Here is a 19,665-nt window from a genome sequence, read left to right on the forward strand (position 1 = left end):
CAAAAATGGCTTTTATGTGTATATTATACTAATAAAAAATGCAAACAATAGGGAAATAAAAATATTGTGAAAATTTCACAATACTAACTGAAACTGTACACTGGGTGATCTTTATAAAAAACAAGCCAATAGAAAAGTGCCATTCATAAAAATAGAACCTATTCCCATTTTGAGTTCTTCACTTTGTGGATTCTACAAAGTGCCTACAGGAAACCGTAGGTGTATAGAATATCAACAAACAATAGGTGTACAGGTTCATTGCTCCTAGTGCAGTTATCTGGGTTAATAGATTGCTAGAGTTTATTTATTCTTCTTTTATGATTGATGTACAATTGACAGGACAATTAAGATGTATTCTATGCTAAAGTTATGTTCTATTTGTGACGGGCAGGGGTGAGCAACGAAAAGGAAGCAATCACGCCAAGTCTCAGGGAAAAATGATGGTTTAATAGAAAGTGTGCAAACCTAAAACCCGTGCACTATCTCCAAATTAAGGATATAATGACCAGCGGTCAACTGGTACAAAGACAAGACATATATAGGCAAACAAACGACCCTCAGGTGAGACGGATCACGGGCTCCGCCCACCTGAGGGACGCACATGACGTCACCAGACAACAACAACAACAACAGCCGCTGTGGACGGAGGCGGCCGGTAAGGGGCCGCCTCACCGTGACAGAGCCCCCCACCAAGCCGCACTCCCCTCCACTGGGTGTGTGGCACACAGCGGCTGCACACAAAACATGAAGGGGCAGGAAGGCAGAGACAGGCAGGAACACACCTCCTGCCGTCCGGGAGCTGAAACATAAAACACAAAACATTAGGCAGCTCACCTACCCGGGCGGGACCCTGGACCGACCGGGCCGTTAACAACACAAAACCACGCCCCAGTCGGTCACAGGGCCCTCACGCCCTAACCGGCATTCAGCCGGTAAGCCCCACGGGTGTGAGGACGAGGGCCTACGGCTCCTCTCGTCCCTCGTGTGTGTGTGGGTGTGCAGGCTACCTCTCCAAGGCGTAGCTACTTCACCTCCTGGACCTACCTCCTCCCAGAGCTGACCCCTGCCTTCTGCTAGGGGTCACCCCAGCCTCCTGGGGAGCCAACCCCTCCCGGGGCCTCTCATCTCAAGGTGGACTCCTCCACCCAACCCAGGAGCGCCAGAGACCGAGGCCCAGAGCACCCCCGACGCGGGCTAGGGAGCAGCCCCAAGGGCCTCCTGGTCACCCCGGGCAGGAGGGAGGATCTCCATCCCCAGCAGGAGCTTCTCAGACTGGAGCCCCATGGTCCCCAAACATCCGGGGGCCCCAGCCCTCTAGGGAGGGGCTCTTCACGACCGGGCTCCGGTCACCCCACAACACAAGGGGGCTCCTGCCAGGTGGAGACCCCCACAAGGTCCAGGAACACTGCCAAGGAGAAGCACCTGCACAAAGAACACAACCTCACACACACACACACACACACACACATACACACACATACAAACATAAAACACAAACGCGCCTTACCCTATTCAGGGCCTCCCTTGGGAGAGACGCCCTCCGTGCCACACCCCATGGCACGGGACCACAGCCGGTCCCCCCCCAAACACACATTCCGGGGGAGGAGCATGCGTGGAATTACACGCAAACAATCGACAACACACTAGGAAAAAACACACACGCAAATACTAGACAAACAAAAAATGGTGTACAAACAGACAGACGGAACCCATCACATGCGTGCTCTGCTTACACAAACACAGTGACGCGCGCCGCTCAGAGCCACAGTCGCTCCCCACATTAAACACACAACACACGGGGAGCGAGGCGAGAGTGACGAGCGGCAACCACGTCACACATAAAACATTCAACATAGAACATAACGAGCACGCACACTGGTCCACACGTCCGTCAACATGTACACACCTTCACAACACACACGAGAGTCTACCAGGCAGACACCCTGGTCCTCGCCGTGCCACATACACACAAGCGCACGACGGAACTCCCGCAACATACAACGGACACGAAGAGCTGTCTCAGGGCAGACTGCACTGGTCCTCGCCGTGCTACACACACACACACACACACAAAACACAAAAGCACGGCGGAGCTCTTCAAACAAAACACCACACAGACAAACACTTACCACGAGACATGACCACGAACGAAGGAGAAAGAAAAAGAGACTCGGCGGCTTCCGAAGGGTGGCTGGTCATTCTGTGACGGGCAGGGGTGAGCAACAAAAAGGATGCGATCACGCCAAGTCTCAGGGAAAAAGGATGGTTTAATAGAAAGTGTGCAAACCTAAAACCCGTGCACTATCTCCAAATTAAGGATATAATGACCAGCGGTCAACTGGTACAAAGACAAGACATATATAGGCAAACAAACGACCCTCAGGTGAGACGGATCACGGGCTCCGCCCACCTGAGGGACACACATGACGTCACCAGACAACAACAACAACAGCCGCTGTGGACGGAGGCGGCCGGTAGGGGGCTGCCTCACCGTGACACTGTTCTTTAAACTGGCATCAAAAGATGTTTACAACTGTTTATTTGTAACTACGAAAAGTTACAGTCACCGATCAAGCATCCCCCTTTTCCACTCCAAAGTCTCCCGCCTTGGTCTTGCAAAATCACTTGAGTCTGTGTCTGACACCATGTTATAAATAGGGAAGAGAATTGTGGGGTCATGTGGGATTGCATTGCCTAAGTCTATCATGTTACATCAGGAGAAATCACACAGGGGGATCTTTTGAAAAACATGTCTTATGGACAGTTAACGATCAATATCATATACAATATATATATATATATACTATATACAATAGCCAATACATGGCTTCTCTCACTCCCACAGATATTGAAATACCAACTCTCCAATACACACTCACTTCTTTTAATGTATGCCTATGCTATAACAACATTATTCCTACTTACAATTACAAATTGCCATGTGGCAGACTGGTGACCAGTCCATGGTGTACCCTGCCTTCGTTCAGATGCTGGGATTGCCTGCAGCCCCACGGTGACCCCGACGAGCAGGATAAAGCGGTAATAATTTTACCATGTTCCATATTCTATTTTTAGAGTACTCCATATTCCATTTTACAGTATTCTGTATTCTATTTTACAGTATTCTGTATTCCAAACTCTTTACTACAGTATGATTACACAGAACACATTACAATAATAAATAGCTTTTGAGATGCCAAAATGTAAACATGGTATGTTTATTGTCAGTTCCGTTATCTTTTTGGACTTGTGAAATTTTTGGTTTCACCCAACATTACATACCCATGGATGTTGCATAAAGTGTTACTCAGACGTTAGACACCCACACAGAGATTGCTAAAAAAAAACCCACCATGGACTTTACCAAAAAAATGTCAAAGTTGAACAATATAGTTGGTATAAACTCAGTGGGTGGACCATACTTTTTTTTTAGGGGGGGGGATATTTTTCTTTGTTTTGTTTTGTTGTAGTTTTGACAACGTTGCAGCCTGCCTTCATTGTACATGTTAGAGATATTTTATTTAGATGCATTGTGACATTTCAGTTAATATTAGAAACTACATGCCTTTGCCCTAAACACTGCTCTGCACACTCAGGAAAAACCTTCAGCGTGACAGAGAAGGCAGATACAAAAGAACTGTCTAGACCACGGACGTAGTTTTGGGGGGGGACGGGGGGGACATGTCCCCCCCACTTTTTCAAAAGCCGGTTTTGGTCCCCCCCAGTTTTTACAGTTAAAACCAAATATTTAAGTAGCGACGAAGTCATGTCCCCCCCACTTTTTAACGGTTAAAAAAACAATATCCAAATAGCGACAAATCTAGCACTAGGATCATGCAGCTCCGAGCTCCCCCCCCCCCCCCCCCGCTCAACAATTTTTGTTCACAGCGCTCAACAATTTTCATTCAACCCCCCCCCCCCCCCCCGCTCAACAGTTCGCCACCCCAGGTTGTGTCCCCCCCACTTATGAAATCAAAACTACGTCCATGGTCTAGACGTAATTCAGTGCCAAATGATAATAAGCCAATTGTGTTTTACAAATCACGTCAGTGATTCAGTAATGTACAGTAAATATTGAACTAATATTGGACTCGAACGTCATCTGTCACTAATGCTGACTGTGGAATTCAGTGACTGTTATAAGGATGTCAAGACATGATAAGCAAAAATGACATCATTATTTTTGTTCCTCTAAAGTGACTGAAACCTAGGAAAATTTAGGTTTTACTTTTGACTCAGACCTAAGATTTGATCAACAAATTACAATGTTTGCAAATTACAGCAATAGCAAACCGTTCATTTTACATGGCTGACCTAAGATTCACAACACACTTATTTAACATTGTGTTTCACTCAAAGTAGGCATGAGTTTGTGTCTTGTGTGCCCGGTATATTTGCTTCCTTCTGTTCTTAACTATGTCCATATATTTTGTCGCCTTTTGTCGTTTTAAAAGCGTTATATAATCTTACCACCTTGAAGTAAATCATACTCTTAGCATCGCATAATCTTCAACGGCAACAAAACAACACGGTGGCAACACGGTGGCTTGGTTTATAGCACGTTTGCCTCTCAGCACTGGGGTCTTGGGTTCAAGTCCCTATCTGAGTGGAGTTTCCATGTTCTCCCCGTGTTTGTGTGGGTTTCCTCCGGGGTCTCCGGTTTCCTCCCACAGTCCAAAAACATGGAGGTTAGGTAAATCGGCAGTCCCTGACAAATTCTCCCTGAGTGTGTGTCTGTGTCTCTATGTTCAATAAAAAGGTGTGTGTGTGTGTGTGTGTGTGTGTGTGTTTGTATGTATGCCCAGTGGTGGATGGTGCTGTCACTAAGGTCTGTTCTCTCTCCCCTTCCTGCACCCCATTCAGTCCCCCAGGGGGCTGTGGATCCCGGTAGAGAGTACGCTGTGCGCAATTGGCTGCCGCTTCTCGCCGGTGTGTGTGTGTGTGTGTGTGTGTGTGTGTGTGATTGGTTGTCTGTGACTTGTTCCTGTGTTAAACTGTAAAGCGCCTTGGGAATTCGGAAAGGCGCTATATAAATCGAACATTCATTCATTCATTCAAAACAAGCTCATCAACGCTCTCTTCTGGTGTGCTTGTCACACTACAATTTTTTTTTGACGGCCACCTTGCAAGTCACGCTCAACTGCGTGTGGCCTCGCGAGAGACCGCGAGACTCACCGCGAGGGCCTGACCAACTCCACCGTTGGCGCCACGGTCGGCACGCGCGTCTCCAGACAAGATGAACGCGCCACCAGCATTCGAGTCGTTTCTGTTGTTCGAGGGAGAGAAGAAGTATGTACTCCGTACACCATAAGCTGAGCTAGGCTGACCTCTGGTCCGCTCCCTGTACGAACGTGTGTGCTTTGCCGTTTCATAGCCTCGCGAAGGGGCTCTGAGGCGGAGCGGTTAGCTAGCGTGCTAACCTGATCTACTAGGACGTGTTTGGTGAGGAGTTGGCTAATGTTAGCAGGATGTGGCTAACGCGACTTCGCCTTTAACCAGAACATCTGGTCGGTCGCCGAATTTGATGGTCGTGCAGAATTTGATGCTTATCTTAAATTACTTTATTACTTGACCTCACTAATTGACGTTAATAACATGTTAAACTAAATATCTAACTTGATTTAGCTTGGTTAGCTATCTTGGCTAGCTATTTACTATTATATCTTAATAATATGATTTTACGTAAACAATCTTGGCTGTTCGTGTAAATTAACTGTTTTATTTTTCATTCATGTTTATTTTGATCCTTCTTTATTAAAGGTTTCCCCAATGTTTTATTTTAATTAATGATATTTTAATCATTTGTCGTTGTCCTACCTTTTCCTGTTTTCATATTTCATTCTAATTAATTTTGTGTAATTTGTGATATTTGTTTTTAAACACGTGTTAACGGAATCATTTTATTTTTGACTGATCTCTCCATGTAGTATACCTTATTATGTCTATGTATTTTGAATAGCCGCTGTGTATAAGTGCTACACCAATGTATTTGCTGGCCTTGTTTGACCAGCTAGTTACATCTATCAGTAACGTTAACTCTGATTACTTCAGTCATGAAGTTGAAAGCTATAGCAAGTCTATAGGTTGCATCAGGACATTCATCAGTACTATAACTTTCTTTGCAGAATTACAATAACAAAGGATACCAAGGTACCAAATGCCTGTTTGTTTACGTTGAACAAGGAAGACCACACGCTGGGAAACATCATTAGATCGTAAGACTACTACAATCCTACTGTTGTCTGCTTGTGCTGATCATATTTGAGACCCTTGGCTTGTATTTTAATCCTTGTCTCATGTTCCTCCCAAACAGTCAGCTGTTGAAAGATCCGCAGGTGTTGTTCGCTGGGTACAAGGTACCCCATCCACTGGAACACAAGATTGTGATTCGTGTGCAGACCACACCAGACTACAGTCCGCAGGAAGCCTTTACAAACGCAATTACTGATCTTATTAGTGAGCTATCACTGCTGGAAGAGAGGTTCAGAGTAAGTAAAATCATATTATTAAGATATAACAATTAGTGATTGAGACATTATTGCAGTAATGTCATGTCAAATGTGACTTCCGTTATGAGCATATGATTATGCATGTGGTGAATAGTGGCAAAATCATAAGCTACCATTTCATAATGTTCTGGAATACAGACCCAAAAAACAGCAGTGTGTTATTGTGCACATCTAGAATAATTTTACTTTGTTTACAGTCATGTGTGTCCGATTGACGGCATTTTCATTTAATTTTAGGTTGCGATCAAAGACAAGCAGGAGGGCATTGAGTGAAGGATAAAGCTGTATCAAAACGTGGCAGTTGTCTGATTATCACACAAATCTCAGAATGAAGTTTTGTGTGAAGTTCCTCTGTTCAGCTGGACAATGGCGATGAGCTCAATAGCGCCTCCTGCAGATGACTGCTTTGGCTGCAACTCCTGAACAACTCTTAATTTGGGAACATTTTGATTGGAATCCTTTCTGTACAGTAGTGTTGTTTCTCGTTGCATCTGCAATGAAGTGCCCTAATCTATGTGTTCTGTAGTTTTGTTTTTGCTATGAATTTATTAAAGTATTTGTTTAATAATTTTCATATTCAGGTTGTTCAGTCAGTGTTATTGGACTGCTTGTATTACATTGACTGAATTTGTGTAATGTTAACAGTTATATAAAATTTTCAAACACAAAGTCATAGTTTAAAGGTGCGACTCTCACTAGTCTGTGCAACTTCTTTGGGGGTGGTTGTGATGGATGCTTTGTTTGTGTTGCTAAATACTGACAAGGGTGTTTGCATCCATGTTATATATCAGATATTTTGTCAGATGAAAATATAAATATCAGGCTAGACAAAATAATTCAGGTCTGACAAAAAATATTAATTATGTGTAAATGGAACAAAAGTGGGTACATTTAAACAGTTGTGTCTCCGAAAGATCAGTTTCTCTTACACAGTTCCCAGCAGACTTCTTAACAGGAGTTCATTGTTCTTGATTATTTGATTCAGGTGGGTTCAGTGCTAGGACATAGAAAATAATGTTTGAGGGGTGTTTATGCGGGTTAAAAAATTGTCATCTGGTTTATCATTTAAGATAAGGATAAGCAGGAGAAGTTTTATTTTAGATATGCAATATGGTATGTAAAATTTATGCAGCACTTGTCCTGTTATATATTGGATTAGTTAACATTGCTGCCACAAAGCGTTGGAAGATGATTGATGTGAAGGAACCGAGACTACAGAAGAACATGAGTGAGATGGCAGATGGGTGTACTTACTGTACATGATGGCCTCCTTTGTAGAACATGACACACAACACTTATTAACTGTACCACCCACTCACAAAAGATTTCCTACCACCGTTGTATGCTGGGCAGCAGTACACGACTTCTGGTCTTTATGATATGTGACTATTTGATTTGCAGATGGCATACTGATTTAAATACCCTTCGATCTCCAAACCAGCCACTCCTGGCCGTTCCATGCTCGAGGATGAAGACTAAGGGTGATCGGGCCTTTTCTGTAGCGAGACTCTGGAACTGTCTTCCAACCCACATAAAGGAATCCCCTACTGTAGATTATTTTAAGTCAAACCTTAAAACATATTTATTCTCTCAGGCATTTGAAGTTTTGTAAATTGCTTGTAGAATTATATATGCTTGATTTTATATTGTTGCTCAACCTCGTCTTACTTTATTTTCCTGTACAGCACTTTGGCAGACACTGGCTGTCTTTTTAAATGTGCTATATAAATAAAGTTGATTTGATTTGATTTGGGTTGGACTTCCAGGTACAAACAATGAATAAATCATTAGTTGTATTTAATATATGAGACATTTATATATTTAATATATGAGACAAGTGCATTAAACTTTAGTTTAATGAAGAGCAAGTTAGCTTAGTTTTATCTCAGGGGAGAAACACATTTAATGGTAAGAAAAACAAATTGTAGATGCTCTATGATCTGAGCCCTGACTTGGCATCATATATATATTTTTTCGACATGTGATGGTAATCTGAGATGGTTTTTCTAATAAGTCAGAGTAGATCCAATCCAGTTTTAAACCTTCAACATTCGTTAGCCAGAATAACAGAAGTAACGGGCAGGTTCGGCAGTGTCTATATTGTTAGCTAGCTTGTAGGACGGGAAGTGAACCGCTTGGCTCTTTAGGACGGAACTATTTTATGCATGCTTGTTTCTAGAGGGAAATCATTTAAGACGTACACGAAGTTCCTTGATGGCTGACAAACAGAAAATATTAAATTGTGGCTGTAAAGGAATTAGAACATGCTTGATATGTGAGACAAGCAACGAGAAAAGACATTTACTGAATGACAAACACTTGGTAAGTCTGGCAGTCACTGAATACGACTGTCTAATTATGATTAGAGTGAACACTAAAATGTAATACTGAGTAATGCCATTTCTAACCATTCAAATAATCTAGATGGCTCATGTAACTAGTTAATCACTGGTGACCACTTGATGATGGATATTTCCTTCTTACCAGGTACATTATGACTTTAGATATGATCCTGAGTCCAATCTAGCAGTACCATGTGAAGGTAATGTCCAATGCTCGTTCCCCTTCCCTGGTGTATTTCTCTGGGAGAACTTTGTCTCGGAGAGTGAGGAGAAGGAGCTGGTTACAAAAATGGACCAAGATGTCTGGAGAGCGTCCCAGTCTGGTCGAAATAAACAGGTTTGACGATTGGATTCATTGAATTTGCTCTTTTTAAAGTTTGATATTGTGTAATATATGGTATAAAAATCAGAGGTGTATAATCCAGGTTCAGAAAGTAAAAGTCCTCACCAGGATTTTGCCCAGGCTTCCTGGATTGTGTTGATTCCACTAATTTTACATGGATTGAACTAATTAGAAAGTCTAGCAAGCTTGAGCAATATCCTGGTGAGAACTTTTACTTTCTGAACCTGGAACTCTGATAAAAAATATTGTCGACGTAAATGTTGAGTTAATCGTGTGTAATTGTCACCTATTCTTTTTAGGACTATGGACCCAAGGTGAATTTCAAAAAACGGCGCATGCGCCTCGGGGGCTACAGTGGTCTCCCTGCGGTCAGCTGTAAACTGGTGGACAGGATGAGCACGGAACCCGTGTTGGCTGGGTTCACACCGGTGGAGCAGTGCAACCTGGACTACAGTCCAGAGCGCGGTTCTGCCATCGACCCTCACTTTGACGACAGCTGGCTGTGGGGGGAGCGCCTGGTCACGGTCAACCTGCTGTCCGACACCGTGGTGACCATGAGCCTGGACCGGGGCTGGGGCGACATGGGCCGGGGGGAGGTGAGGGTCGCGGTGGGTCTGCCGCGGAGGGCTTTGATCGTGCTGTACGGGGAGGCGCGACACCGCTGGAAACACGCTGTCTACCGCAACGACATCCACAGCAGGAGGGTGTGTTGCACTTTCAGAGAGCTGTCTGCCGAGTTCCTGGAGGGTGGAGCGCAAGAGAAGATGGGCTCGGAGGTCCTGAACATAGCGTCGAGCTTCAGGGGAGTTCCTTTGTAAAGTGACATTTCTAGAGGCCCACTGTAATCCCGATAAACATCTGTAAACTATAAGCCCACTCTTAGTTGTTGCTCATTTAAAATCATTTTAATTCTTTTGTATTTTCATCATAGACGTTGTCTTTTTTCCTTTGGGTCCTAGGTGGAAATACTACGCAAAATTATTTATTTGTTCGTTTCTAAAATGATTGATGTGATTGTAAAATCAGTTTAAAATAAAAATGTCATATTTTATATACGTGAGGTGTTACATTTGGTTTTTTTGTCTCATGTTGACGCTAGTGAACATCACGTAAAGTGAGTCTACAGGACACATCCTGTTCAGATTTTGCAGGCTAATTTAAACGGGTATAAACCCTATTACCTAAATTAATTTGTTAGTGTATAGGTAAGTCAAGAACTGCATAGTTTTTCCTATTTATAACTTTGCGTGCCACACTCAAAATGGCGGAAATGCCGCTCCACGACCGTACGAGGTCAAAGTTCAAGATTACTTTCCCGGGAAAGTTGGAAGTGATCAGTAAGAGTAAGTTAGCCCATTTAAAATATGTTCGACCTTTATTTAATTTAGTTTCGTCTCGATCATTCGAAAAAATACTTACGGAAGTTTATTTGGTTTTGGTGACTGCGTTTAAGTTAAATCTGAGCAGTTACGCTAGCTAGCTAACCATATGTTTCTAAAAGCGTGGACGTCCCTTAAACGCGTCTTTGCTTGTATTCTTACTGCGCTGATGCTGCTGATCAAACTCGTGTAAAACTTTATTCTTTAACCTATCCTGGGTGTGAGCAGTTGGACATCCGGCATATTGCCAGGTTATTGTTCCCTAGTATCGGCCATCGCCGGTAAAGTGACCACTTGTCACCTGCATTGTAATTGTAATGCGGTTTTTAAAAACTCCAGCATCCAATAGCGAGAACCTTTAACCTGAGACCACAGCTTTGTCCTAGGTCCAGTTAATCAGGATACAAACCGCCGGTCCGGTCTACATTAGCTGCGCCACCATGGAGAAGATCACGGAAAGAATACTGCTGGACAAAGCATCGCCGAAAACAACCAAGTTGAACCAAATTAAGTGTCTAAAGTAAGTGTGATGTTTTTTAATGTCAGAGTGTGCAATATGTCCTATGTATTTAACATTGCTTCAAAAGAAAACCAGTAAATCTGCCGTAAACCAAAAGATCAAAGCAGAGAATTGCTTTCTGAATTTCAAGTCAATACTTTGCTTCTTGTGCTATAGTGTAGCTGAGCCATGATTCACTGTTCCGTCCTCGTCTCTCTAGTCTCTCTCGTATGGGGTTAAAGAAGCAGGATCTGCCCGTGCCCCTGCTGTGTAAGCTCCGCAGCCTGGAGCAGTTGGACCTCTCGGGTAACATGCTCCAGGAGTTGCCCTCAGGGCTGTCCCTGCCCTGCCTGAAGGTCCTCGACTGCTCCAACAACGACATGGAGGACGTCGTGTCGCTGGAGGCTCTTGGCAGTCTGGAGGAGCTGCGTCTGGAGGACAACCTCTACCTCACCGTAAGAGGCTTGGCGCCTGGCCCGGGACACAGAGGGTTCTATGGGGCAGCAGTTTGATGCAGACACTTAATCGCCTGCTGTGTTTTGTAGGTGAACGACGAGCACAAGGTGATGTTCCTCTTGCCCAAGCTGAGGAGGTTCAATGGGAAAGACATCAGCACCACGGCTAACCACATCCGATACGTCAGTAGTGAGATTCTTAAGAAACGGGTACGACTGCCCAAAACAAAACACACTCTCGCCTACTTCTTTTGGTCCCATAGTGAAGTTGTACTAGTATACAATAGTAGTATTACTTTTAGAGTACCAATTACAAGCCTCCTGCATATTCCACATGGTGTGAAATGAGTAACGGTCTCCACATCTCTCACAGGTGATTGCGGTGTGGGAGAAGAGCTTCAGTGTTCCTGATCCACTCACCACACAGAACCTCTCTGCAGTAGAGAAGAAATTTGTTAATGCCGCCTGCTTTCAAGTGAAATATGGGCCCAGCTCTTTAAACGAGTATACCAAATGGAGGGTGAGGACCTAAATATGAGACATGTCCGTTATTGTCACCTTGATCCATGATTAGCAGATAGAGAGAGAGAGAGATGGATAGATTGTAGGGCTGTATTAAACTAAGGATTTTCATAGTTGAATCTGATTCGTCAGATTTTTCCCTTTAGTCGACTAATAGTCGAATCAGGTTTTTTTTTCTAGAGCATATTAAACGGGATCCCGTTCTCATTCAGGACTTTTTTTCCACTTCAAAGTAAAAACCTACAACACTCAGATAAATGAATAAACATGGTAGATTGGCTTTATTCAGCTTTTATTTACTTATTTATTTTTTAACGAAACATTAAAAAGCATTAACTGTCAGTGCGCACATCGAACCATCAGACAGGCACTGTGTAAAATGTCAAAAATATTTTTAATAAAATATGCCTGCCTGAAAATATTTTTAAAATTGCCACACAACAGCAAAAAAAATATAAGGAAAGGTTCAAGTAACGGGGTTTAAAAAGCAAACAACAACAAAAATGTTTATAGGCCAACTTGCCGAGATGCACCGCGACGAGACGACGTGACCGAAACGACACGACCGAAACGTCAAACGGCTTTTTTTTCGCCTTACGCGTTTTCAATGTTATGCCATGTTGGTTGTTGTCATGCGCAATGAAAGACGTTGATGACATAACTTGCACTTTACTTTGTTTGATTCATCTTTATCTTTTTAAAAATACTTTGAAGTGTTTTTAGTAGCCATTATAATCTCGGCAGATGCTGCTGCGTATCATGTAGCGTGTTCAGCTCCGCTCATTTGGATTGTGCAACTGCAGGGTGTGATTTATTAATGTGTAGTAAGGAAGATGCCTATTGTTAATGCGCACACATCATTTTAAAATATTTATTAACAGAAATTAGGATGATTTTATTTGACAAAAGGCTATATATAACGAAAACTTATATAAGGCTATATATAACGAATGTTTCATGTAACAACTAATTCTTAGCAGCATCCTTGGGCACCCCCATGCAGTTAGAATGGTACATTCGACTATGACGTTCATAGTCGACTAGGGGGTATAGTCGACTATAGTCGAATCAGCGACTATTGCAGGTCACCCCTAATAGATTGATTTAGAAATGATCAGAATTGCAGTGAAGTCCTATTTCTTTGAAGAGCTTGTGTACTTTCACTGCAATTTTGACATCTTTTCTTTTACTACAGTACACTGCGAGTACTCACCTGGAATCTTCTAGAAACACAACAACACACAACACACACACACACACACACACACACAGTCTAAAAGATGTCGGCACTATAGCTGTAGTCATTCAAGCATAATAAATATTCCAGATCAATTGGCCCCAGTTGCAGACATAAGAAGAAAGAGGGAGTTAAACTGGGTTATTCTCTGCTTCAGGTGGAGATGATCGCAAAAGAATACCTCAAATCCTTGACTGACCCAGTGAAGGATGGTGGAAGCAATTCAGCAGGGACTCCTGTAGCAGAAGAGGAGGTTGTGGTAAGAACATTCTGAAGTGTTCATTCAGAAACATGAGTAGTAACATCCTGCGAGCAAACTCAAAGTTCAGCTTTTTTTTTGAGGGTTTATTTTTAATTAAAAAAAATAATGTATTTTCAGGTTTCCCAAACACCTTCCAAGAAAAAGCGCTGTGACCCAATCACAAGTGACGAGGCGGAGAGCCCTCGGAAGAGGAGAGCATTAGCTGGAGGGCCCGGTGTGGAGGGCAGGACAGGCATGGAGGGCAGCCCACGAAAGTCGAGTCGCCTGGCAGCCGTTGAGGGTGCTCCAACAAAGTCCCCTCAGCAATCCGGTCTGAGGAGGTCTGAAAGGACGAGCAGTGGGGCTACTTCTGAGGAGGGTCCGCCAGCAACGCCCCAAAAATCTGCAAGGGCAGCTGGGAGCCCCAGAAAGGCCCCAAAGGCCCCTGGGACTCCCTCTGTGTGCGGGCGTACAAATGAGACGCCCAAGAAACACCTGAAAGAGAACCCCACAGCACAACAGGGCAAATGTTCGCACACCCCCACCAAGACGAAAAATAGTACACCCATGAAGACAACCATTTTCCAGGTTCCTCAGGTATGATTTCATATATACATGTTGGAGATACACACACACACATTGGTATAAATGTTTAATATATTTTACTATTAAACGTAATGTTTAGACCCGCTGTCTGGCGAGTGAGGAAACTTCCTGCCTCCCGGGTTTTTTGTGTATTGTTGAAAATGGCTCACCGCGGAGTCGTTGATCGTCCCTCTCTCCCCCGTCCCGCTGGGTCAGGAGCCAGTCTGTCTGCAGCCGATCCATGTCCTGCAGTGCCACAGCAGACAGGACAGTCCCGAGGACTTCAGCACCCAGCTGTGGGCCTGCGCGTTTGAGCCCCTGCAACACAATGGCGGTGAGGTGCTCCCCAGTTCACCCACACAGCTAATCTTGCCTTTAGGTGCATGTATTTTACATTGTGTGTGTTCTGCGGTAGACTCGAGTGGCTGGGCACAGACAGTGGCTACATGTGGAGGGGAGTCCATTTGTGTGATCGACTGTGAGTCTGGGCGTGTGTTGAAGAAGTACAAGGTTCCAGGCGAGGTACGGCGCTGCTTTTCACTTTGTAGTAACCATTTGTCGCCACCAGGGAGCACTGTTTCTTAGCCCGGTGGTAAAACTCTTCACTCGTGCATTTGTAATTTCACTAACCAGCTGCTAATGGATTTTCTAGGTTTTACTCTGAAACTAATGATTTTAAAAGGAATCACGCAAAAAGCAAGCAGTGCTAGTGATGAATATTGAGGGGCGCTGAGTGCGGTATTGACGATAATGACCAATATTTTGATCCATATTTTTGTTCGTCTTCTCCATTTGTTCCTCTCACGTCAGTAAACCCAATACTGTCTGTCTGTCGTTCTCACAGATGTTCTTCACGCTGGCCTGGACCACGGTGCTGATGTCACGGGAGGGTGAGAGCGCCCGACTCTGTAGCGTGCTGGCGGCGGGCGGCACCCGGGGCATGGTGAAGCTCCTCCACCCCAGAGCCAACCTGGCGTACGGAGAGTTCCGCGTGGGCCGACGCCCCATCTCCATCCTGCGCTTCTGCCCACGTCGTGGAAACTTCCTCTTCAGTGAGTGCGTGAGGGTTTCAACCCCCGAACCTCCAGTCCAGGCCTGAATTCTTATAGAGGCCATTAAGTATTCAAACAACTACCAGCAGTTACAAAATCCAGTATTCAAGTTGTGCAGTTAATTGACCTCTGATCCAGAGTTAGATCAGCTATTAGAAGCTCTGCTATTAGAAGAGGTCATATGTGTCAGAGGTCATAAGGGGTTGATGGTCAGTTGGGTAAGACACTCGTGTTTTAATATTGTTTGCAGCCGGGACGTACGACAAGAAGATTGTAATGTGGGACATCGGTGGACTAGACCGTGAATACAATTTCAAAACCAGGTTCGGTTTCCCTATTTGGCTGTTGTCATGTAGAAAATAGCCAGGACGTCTTCCCACCAAAACAGCATGTACTAATATATGAATATGAAAAATTGTGTGTGTCTGTTCTGGCAGCCAGCTGCTGGTTCTGGAGACCGGCTCCACCCCGCTACACCTCTGCCCGTCTCCCTCCGCCCCTGACATGCACCTCCTGGCTGGGTGTGACAAAGGCCTGTTCAGCTTCGACATCCAGCTCAGTAAAAACACGCAGAAGAGGTGTGTGTCCCCCACAGCACCACCACAGATAACCCAGGAGTGGGAGCTTTAGTTAAAGCATCTTTTCTTGTCTTAAAGCTGCAGTTGGTAAGCTGGTAAAGAGAGTGGACACAGTTGCACATACAAAATAACTGACTGGCAGGGAGAACCGCTTCCTTGTAGACATGTTTCCTGATTGGTTAATATAGCTGCTGCCTGTTCAAATTTGAGTGACTGATTACATATCCCACAGCATTTTTGTCTTGTTGACAACTATTTTAGTCATATCAGGATGGAAAACTGAAGTTTTCATAAAATTGAACTGCTTACTGCATCTTAAATGCATAATGGTTTTTTCTTCTCCACTGGTTCTCAGGATTAGATGTCTTTCTTATACGCCGTTTCTCTGGGTTAGATAACTCCCTTTGTCACTAGTTAGCTCCCTTTGAATCCACTGGGGTGTGTAGACCAGAGGATTGACCCTTTGAGATTCTGATCCACCAGTGAACAAATACCTACCTAGAAGTCTTTACGCCCTATCCTTTCAAAAACATTATTGTGTTTCTTTTGTTTTTCTTTTATTTTCTTAGGACGGCTGAGATGGAGATTGTGTTTACTTCAAACAGGAAGAAGGGCAAGATAAATGACTCTCGCACCATTGATGGCCTCAGCTTCCTTACAGATGATGTAGTAGGTGGGCGGACCGTATCTTGGTGACGAGGACAGGGATGCTCTGATGGAGTCCTTCACAGAAGCTCATGGAGACTGATGTATGGTGGTGATGTGTTTACCGATCAGTCTCTGTCCACGTTTGCTTTAAAATGCTGCCCCTCTATCTACCTCAGCGTCCAAGAGCCCCATGCAGGGTTCCATCTACCTGTGGAGCTGGAGTGGCACGAGGGCGTCTCGGCGGGGGCAGAGGAAGGAGGTGCCTGCCGTGATCCTGGCTGAGCTGCAGTGGTGCAGCACAGAGATCCCATACCTGTCTCTGAACACCTGCCCAGGTGAGCACGGCCTGGTCCTCAAAGATTTAACTGCCACTTTCTTGTTTGTTTGTGTAAAGTTGAACAAGGTAATGTTCTGCTCTGAGAATAGCGCGTTCTCTGATCGCCCGTTTAGCATTTAATTACACAAACGTTGGTGTTAGCAGTGTGTCAGATGAATGTGTGTGGCTGAGGTGTACACCCCCCCCCCCCCCCCCCCCCCCCCCCACAGGCTTCGGCTACGTGGTGTGTGGAGACGACACGGGCAGGCTGTGGACGTACCACATCTCCGACTCCGTAAGAGCTGCGTTTAAGTGTGGAAACATCGTTCCTGCAACCGAGGTAGGAGTGACATCTGCTCCACCCACCCACCTGCTGCTCAAACCCACCTGCTGCTCCACCCACCCACCCACCTGCTGCTCCACCCACCCACCCACCCACCTGCTGCTCCTGTTACCGATTGGGTAGTCTTACCTTCACATTTACACAGAACAAGGCTAGTTCAGAATACCAGATCTTCTGCATTCAGTGGAGAGCAGTCTAGAGTTTAGAAGCAGAGAGGGGGCGGAGTTAGCGAGTGTTTCGTGCCATTGTGGGAGGGGCCTGTTCCCTGAACCTGTCATGTCACATCGTGGTTCAATGTTGACTTGTTTTTCCCCAACTGGCTTGGGCGATCAAGCGACCAGAAAACTCACAGTTCTTCAAAATTCTACTTTCCAGAACAAATCTTTGTATTTTAAAGTGTTATTCACATGTAAATAAGCATACATGAGCTAATTTATTTAGGGAGATTTATTAGTGTACATTATCACAATATACTTTTGTCATTTTCTTTTTTGTTGTAAATAAGCAACGTTTTCATAACCAACATCTTTCTCTTCAAACACTGATGGGCTATTGTCACTAATTTGGTCAACACTTGATCCTAGAAGCAGATCAACAAAATGTAAGATACTGCTTTTTGCATTCTAGCAGCAGTGGTTGCTAAAAAGGGCTTATGTAGCCTAGCATGCTAATTTGACTGCATTAGTTATGGTCCTTGTTAGCCATGTTAGTTGTGCTACTTGTAACCTGTCAGCCTTCATTTTAGTCCCTAGACCCTGTTCAGTCTTTAGATCACATGAAGTCTAGCTTGTCATAACAAGCACTTAGCATGCTGCTAACACACTTTAACGCTATTTCAGGTGCTGGAGTGGCCCTGTCCGGTCCGAACTGGAGTGGGCCCCGTCAAGGGGCCTTCAATCAACAGTGTCGCCATGGACCCTGATCTTCATTATTTGGTTGCCCTCAGTGACAAGAACATGGTGCTGGTTTGGAAGAGAGTCGTGAGCTGATAAACGATTCCAGATTCGTCTTCCTGATTTTCATTAGACGTGGAGGATGGTAGAAGAGCTCTGGTGGTTCCTACACAAACATGGACTCGACTGGTCCGTTTTTATACTTGATGTGAGTTTTTGCTTCATTCAGGCAGAACCAGATGGCTGTTTTTGAGAAGAACTGGACATTTGTAGTATATACGGTTGGCATCACTGTTTCTATACAAGTCGGCCACATACAAGTGAGGAAGGTAGTTTCATCTTGACTTTATAGGCCTGTGTATTTGACATTGCAGACTCTTTAATCAGACATTTTGATTTTTTAAGTATTTTTTATTTTCTTTTATGGAAACAATGTGGTATTCTTAAATAACATGTAAATGTACAGATGAATGACAAATAACTTGTTATGGAATTAAGAAATAGTCATAGATGCACATTTGTACCTGTGTGTGATGGCAATAAAACTTTGCACACATCCATATTCTCAAAACTGAAGATGTTCTACTTTCAATTCGATTCAACTTTATTGTCATTATGCTGAAACAGGGTTGTACAGCACAACGAAACACTTTTAGGCTAGGACATGGTGCAGTTACAGACAACGTAGTGCAAGACAGGACATGGTGCAAGCCAGGACATTAAATAAAGCAACAGACATTAAATAAGTAAGGTAAAAAATATAAAATGGATAACTGTATTTATATTTTATATTTTGTACTTTTATACTGTATGTACAGTGTGTGTGATTGGGTGTGAGGTAGTGTGTATATAGCAGAGGTGAGGCACAGTGGCTGAGGTAGGAACATAATGGGTAAATGGGGGAGTGTGGACAGGGATAAAGTGCATGGTGCAAATGGACTGGTGGACTGGTCTCTGGACTGGTGGCAAATCTGAGATATAGTCAGGGGGAGGTAAGTCTATATATGTCCAGTTTGGGGGAAAGTGGCTGGTGATACCAGTTTAACAGCGCGGGGGGAAAAACTTCCTGAGTCTTGTGGTTCTGGCTTTAATGTTCCTGTACCCGATGGCAGAGGCTGGAACTGCAGGTGGCTGGGGTGTGTGGGGTCGGAGGAGATGCAGAGGGCCTTCCTCAAACATCTCTTGCTGTAAAGATCCTGCATGTGTGGGAGGGCAGGCGAGGTGATGCGCTGGGCAGTGTTCACCACTCTCTGCAGGGCCTTGTGTTCGGCAGCAGTAGCACTGCCGTACCAGACCGTGATACAACTGCTCAGAATGCTCTCCACTGTGGACCTTTTAGAAGATGCAGAGAAGCTGTTGTGGCAGGTTGACTCTCTTCAGCCGTCGGAGGACGTGGAGCCTTTGCTGTGCTTTCCTGATGATGTGGGATGTGTTCAGTGACCAGGTGAGATCCTCAGAAATGTGTTCCCCGAGGAATGGCATATTTTGAATGGCATATGTAATATTCTAGAAGTAGGTAAGAAAACCACAAGAATCTGCTGTACTGCTAGGAATGCATTTTGCAGGTCAGTGTAGACTGGTGTACCAGTCGCCCTATCTTGTATGTTTATATTGCTAGTGACCTGAATCGTTCTAACCATTATACCATTTAATAATCATTGAGAGGACTTGGGACCATAGGCTCTATATACCGCCTATTCTCGGGTCACCTGCTCCATGCGTT

General features: G+C 44.3%; 3 protein-coding genes across 3 annotated transcripts; all 3 read left to right on the plus strand.

Moving 5' to 3' along the window:
• The first annotated feature begins 5,130 nt into the window (after positions 1–5,130).
• Positions 5,131–7,085, plus strand: polr2j (RNA polymerase II subunit J). The gene is made up of 4 exons (XM_077011134.1): positions 5,131–5,289; positions 6,126–6,215; positions 6,314–6,488; positions 6,747–7,085. The coding sequence occupies exons 1-4, from the start codon at positions 5,237–5,239 to the stop codon at positions 6,780–6,782; spliced, it is 354 nt and encodes a 117-aa protein (XP_076867249.1). The 5' UTR covers positions 5,131–5,236; the 3' UTR covers positions 6,783–7,085.
• A 1,550-nt stretch (positions 7,086–8,635) lies between these two features.
• On the plus strand, positions 8,636–10,249 carry alkbh4 (alkB homolog 4, lysine demthylase). The gene is made up of 3 exons (XM_077011133.1): positions 8,636–8,831; positions 8,997–9,188; positions 9,494–10,249. Exons 1-3 carry the CDS (start codon positions 8,724–8,726, stop codon positions 10,010–10,012), a joined length of 819 nt encoding a protein of 272 aa, XP_076867248.1. The 5' UTR covers positions 8,636–8,723; the 3' UTR covers positions 10,013–10,249.
• A 337-nt stretch (positions 10,250–10,586) lies between these two features.
• Positions 10,587–18,492, plus strand: lrwd1 (leucine-rich repeats and WD repeat domain containing 1). Its single transcript, XM_077010798.1, has 15 exons — positions 10,587–11,093; positions 11,293–11,527; positions 11,618–11,737; positions 11,901–12,047; positions 13,444–13,545; positions 13,666–14,124; positions 14,329–14,446; positions 14,528–14,634; positions 14,957–15,164; positions 15,415–15,487; positions 15,602–15,742; positions 16,312–16,415; positions 16,567–16,725; positions 16,937–17,046; positions 17,889–18,492. Exons 1-15 carry the CDS (start codon positions 11,014–11,016, stop codon positions 18,036–18,038), a joined length of 2,313 nt encoding a protein of 770 aa, XP_076866913.1. The 5' UTR covers positions 10,587–11,013; the 3' UTR covers positions 18,039–18,492.
• The last annotated feature ends 1,173 nt before the right edge of the window (positions 18,493–19,665 follow it).

The sequence above is a fragment of the Brachyhypopomus gauderio genome, chromosome 7 (assembly GCF_052324685.1).
Source record: "Brachyhypopomus gauderio isolate BG-103 chromosome 7, BGAUD_0.2, whole genome shotgun sequence".
NCBI classification, from domain to species: domain Eukaryota; kingdom Metazoa; phylum Chordata; class Actinopteri; order Gymnotiformes; family Hypopomidae; genus Brachyhypopomus; species Brachyhypopomus gauderio.

What these genes read in the sequence shown, in the direction of transcription:
- polr2j (XM_077011134.1), top strand. Translation starts at nt 5,237, where the DNA reads ATGAACGCGCCACCAGCATTCGAGTCGTTTCTGTTGTTCGAGGGAGAG. An exon ending in TTGTTCGAGGGAGAGAAGAA is followed by an intron (nt 5,290 to 6,125) that starts GTATGTACTCCG and finishes CTTTCTTTGCAG; the next exon opens with AATTACAATAACAAAGGATA. An exon ending in CTGGGAAACATCATTAGATC is followed by an intron (nt 6,216 to 6,313) that starts GTAAGACTACTA and finishes CCTCCCAAACAG; the next exon opens with TCAGCTGTTGAAAGATCCGC.
- lrwd1 (XM_077010798.1), top strand. Translation starts at nt 11,014, where the DNA reads ATGGAGAAGATCACGGAAAGAATACTGCTGGACAAAGCATCGCCGAAA. An exon ending in CCATTTTCCAGGTTCCTCAG is followed by an intron (nt 14,125 to 14,328) that starts GTATGATTTCAT and finishes CCGCTGGGTCAG; the next exon opens with GAGCCAGTCTGTCTGCAGCC. An exon ending in AGTACAAGGTTCCAGGCGAG is followed by an intron (nt 14,635 to 14,956) that starts GTACGGCGCTGC and finishes TCGTTCTCACAG; the next exon opens with ATGTTCTTCACGCTGGCCTG.
- alkbh4 (XM_077011133.1), top strand. Translation starts at nt 8,724, where the DNA reads ATGGCTGACAAACAGAAAATATTAAATTGTGGCTGTAAAGGAATTAGA. An exon ending in TACTGAATGACAAACACTTG is followed by an intron (nt 8,832 to 8,996) that starts GTAAGTCTGGCA and finishes CCTTCTTACCAG; the next exon opens with GTACATTATGACTTTAGATA. An exon ending in AGTCTGGTCGAAATAAACAG is followed by an intron (nt 9,189 to 9,493) that starts GTTTGACGATTG and finishes TATTCTTTTTAG; the next exon opens with GACTATGGACCCAAGGTGAA.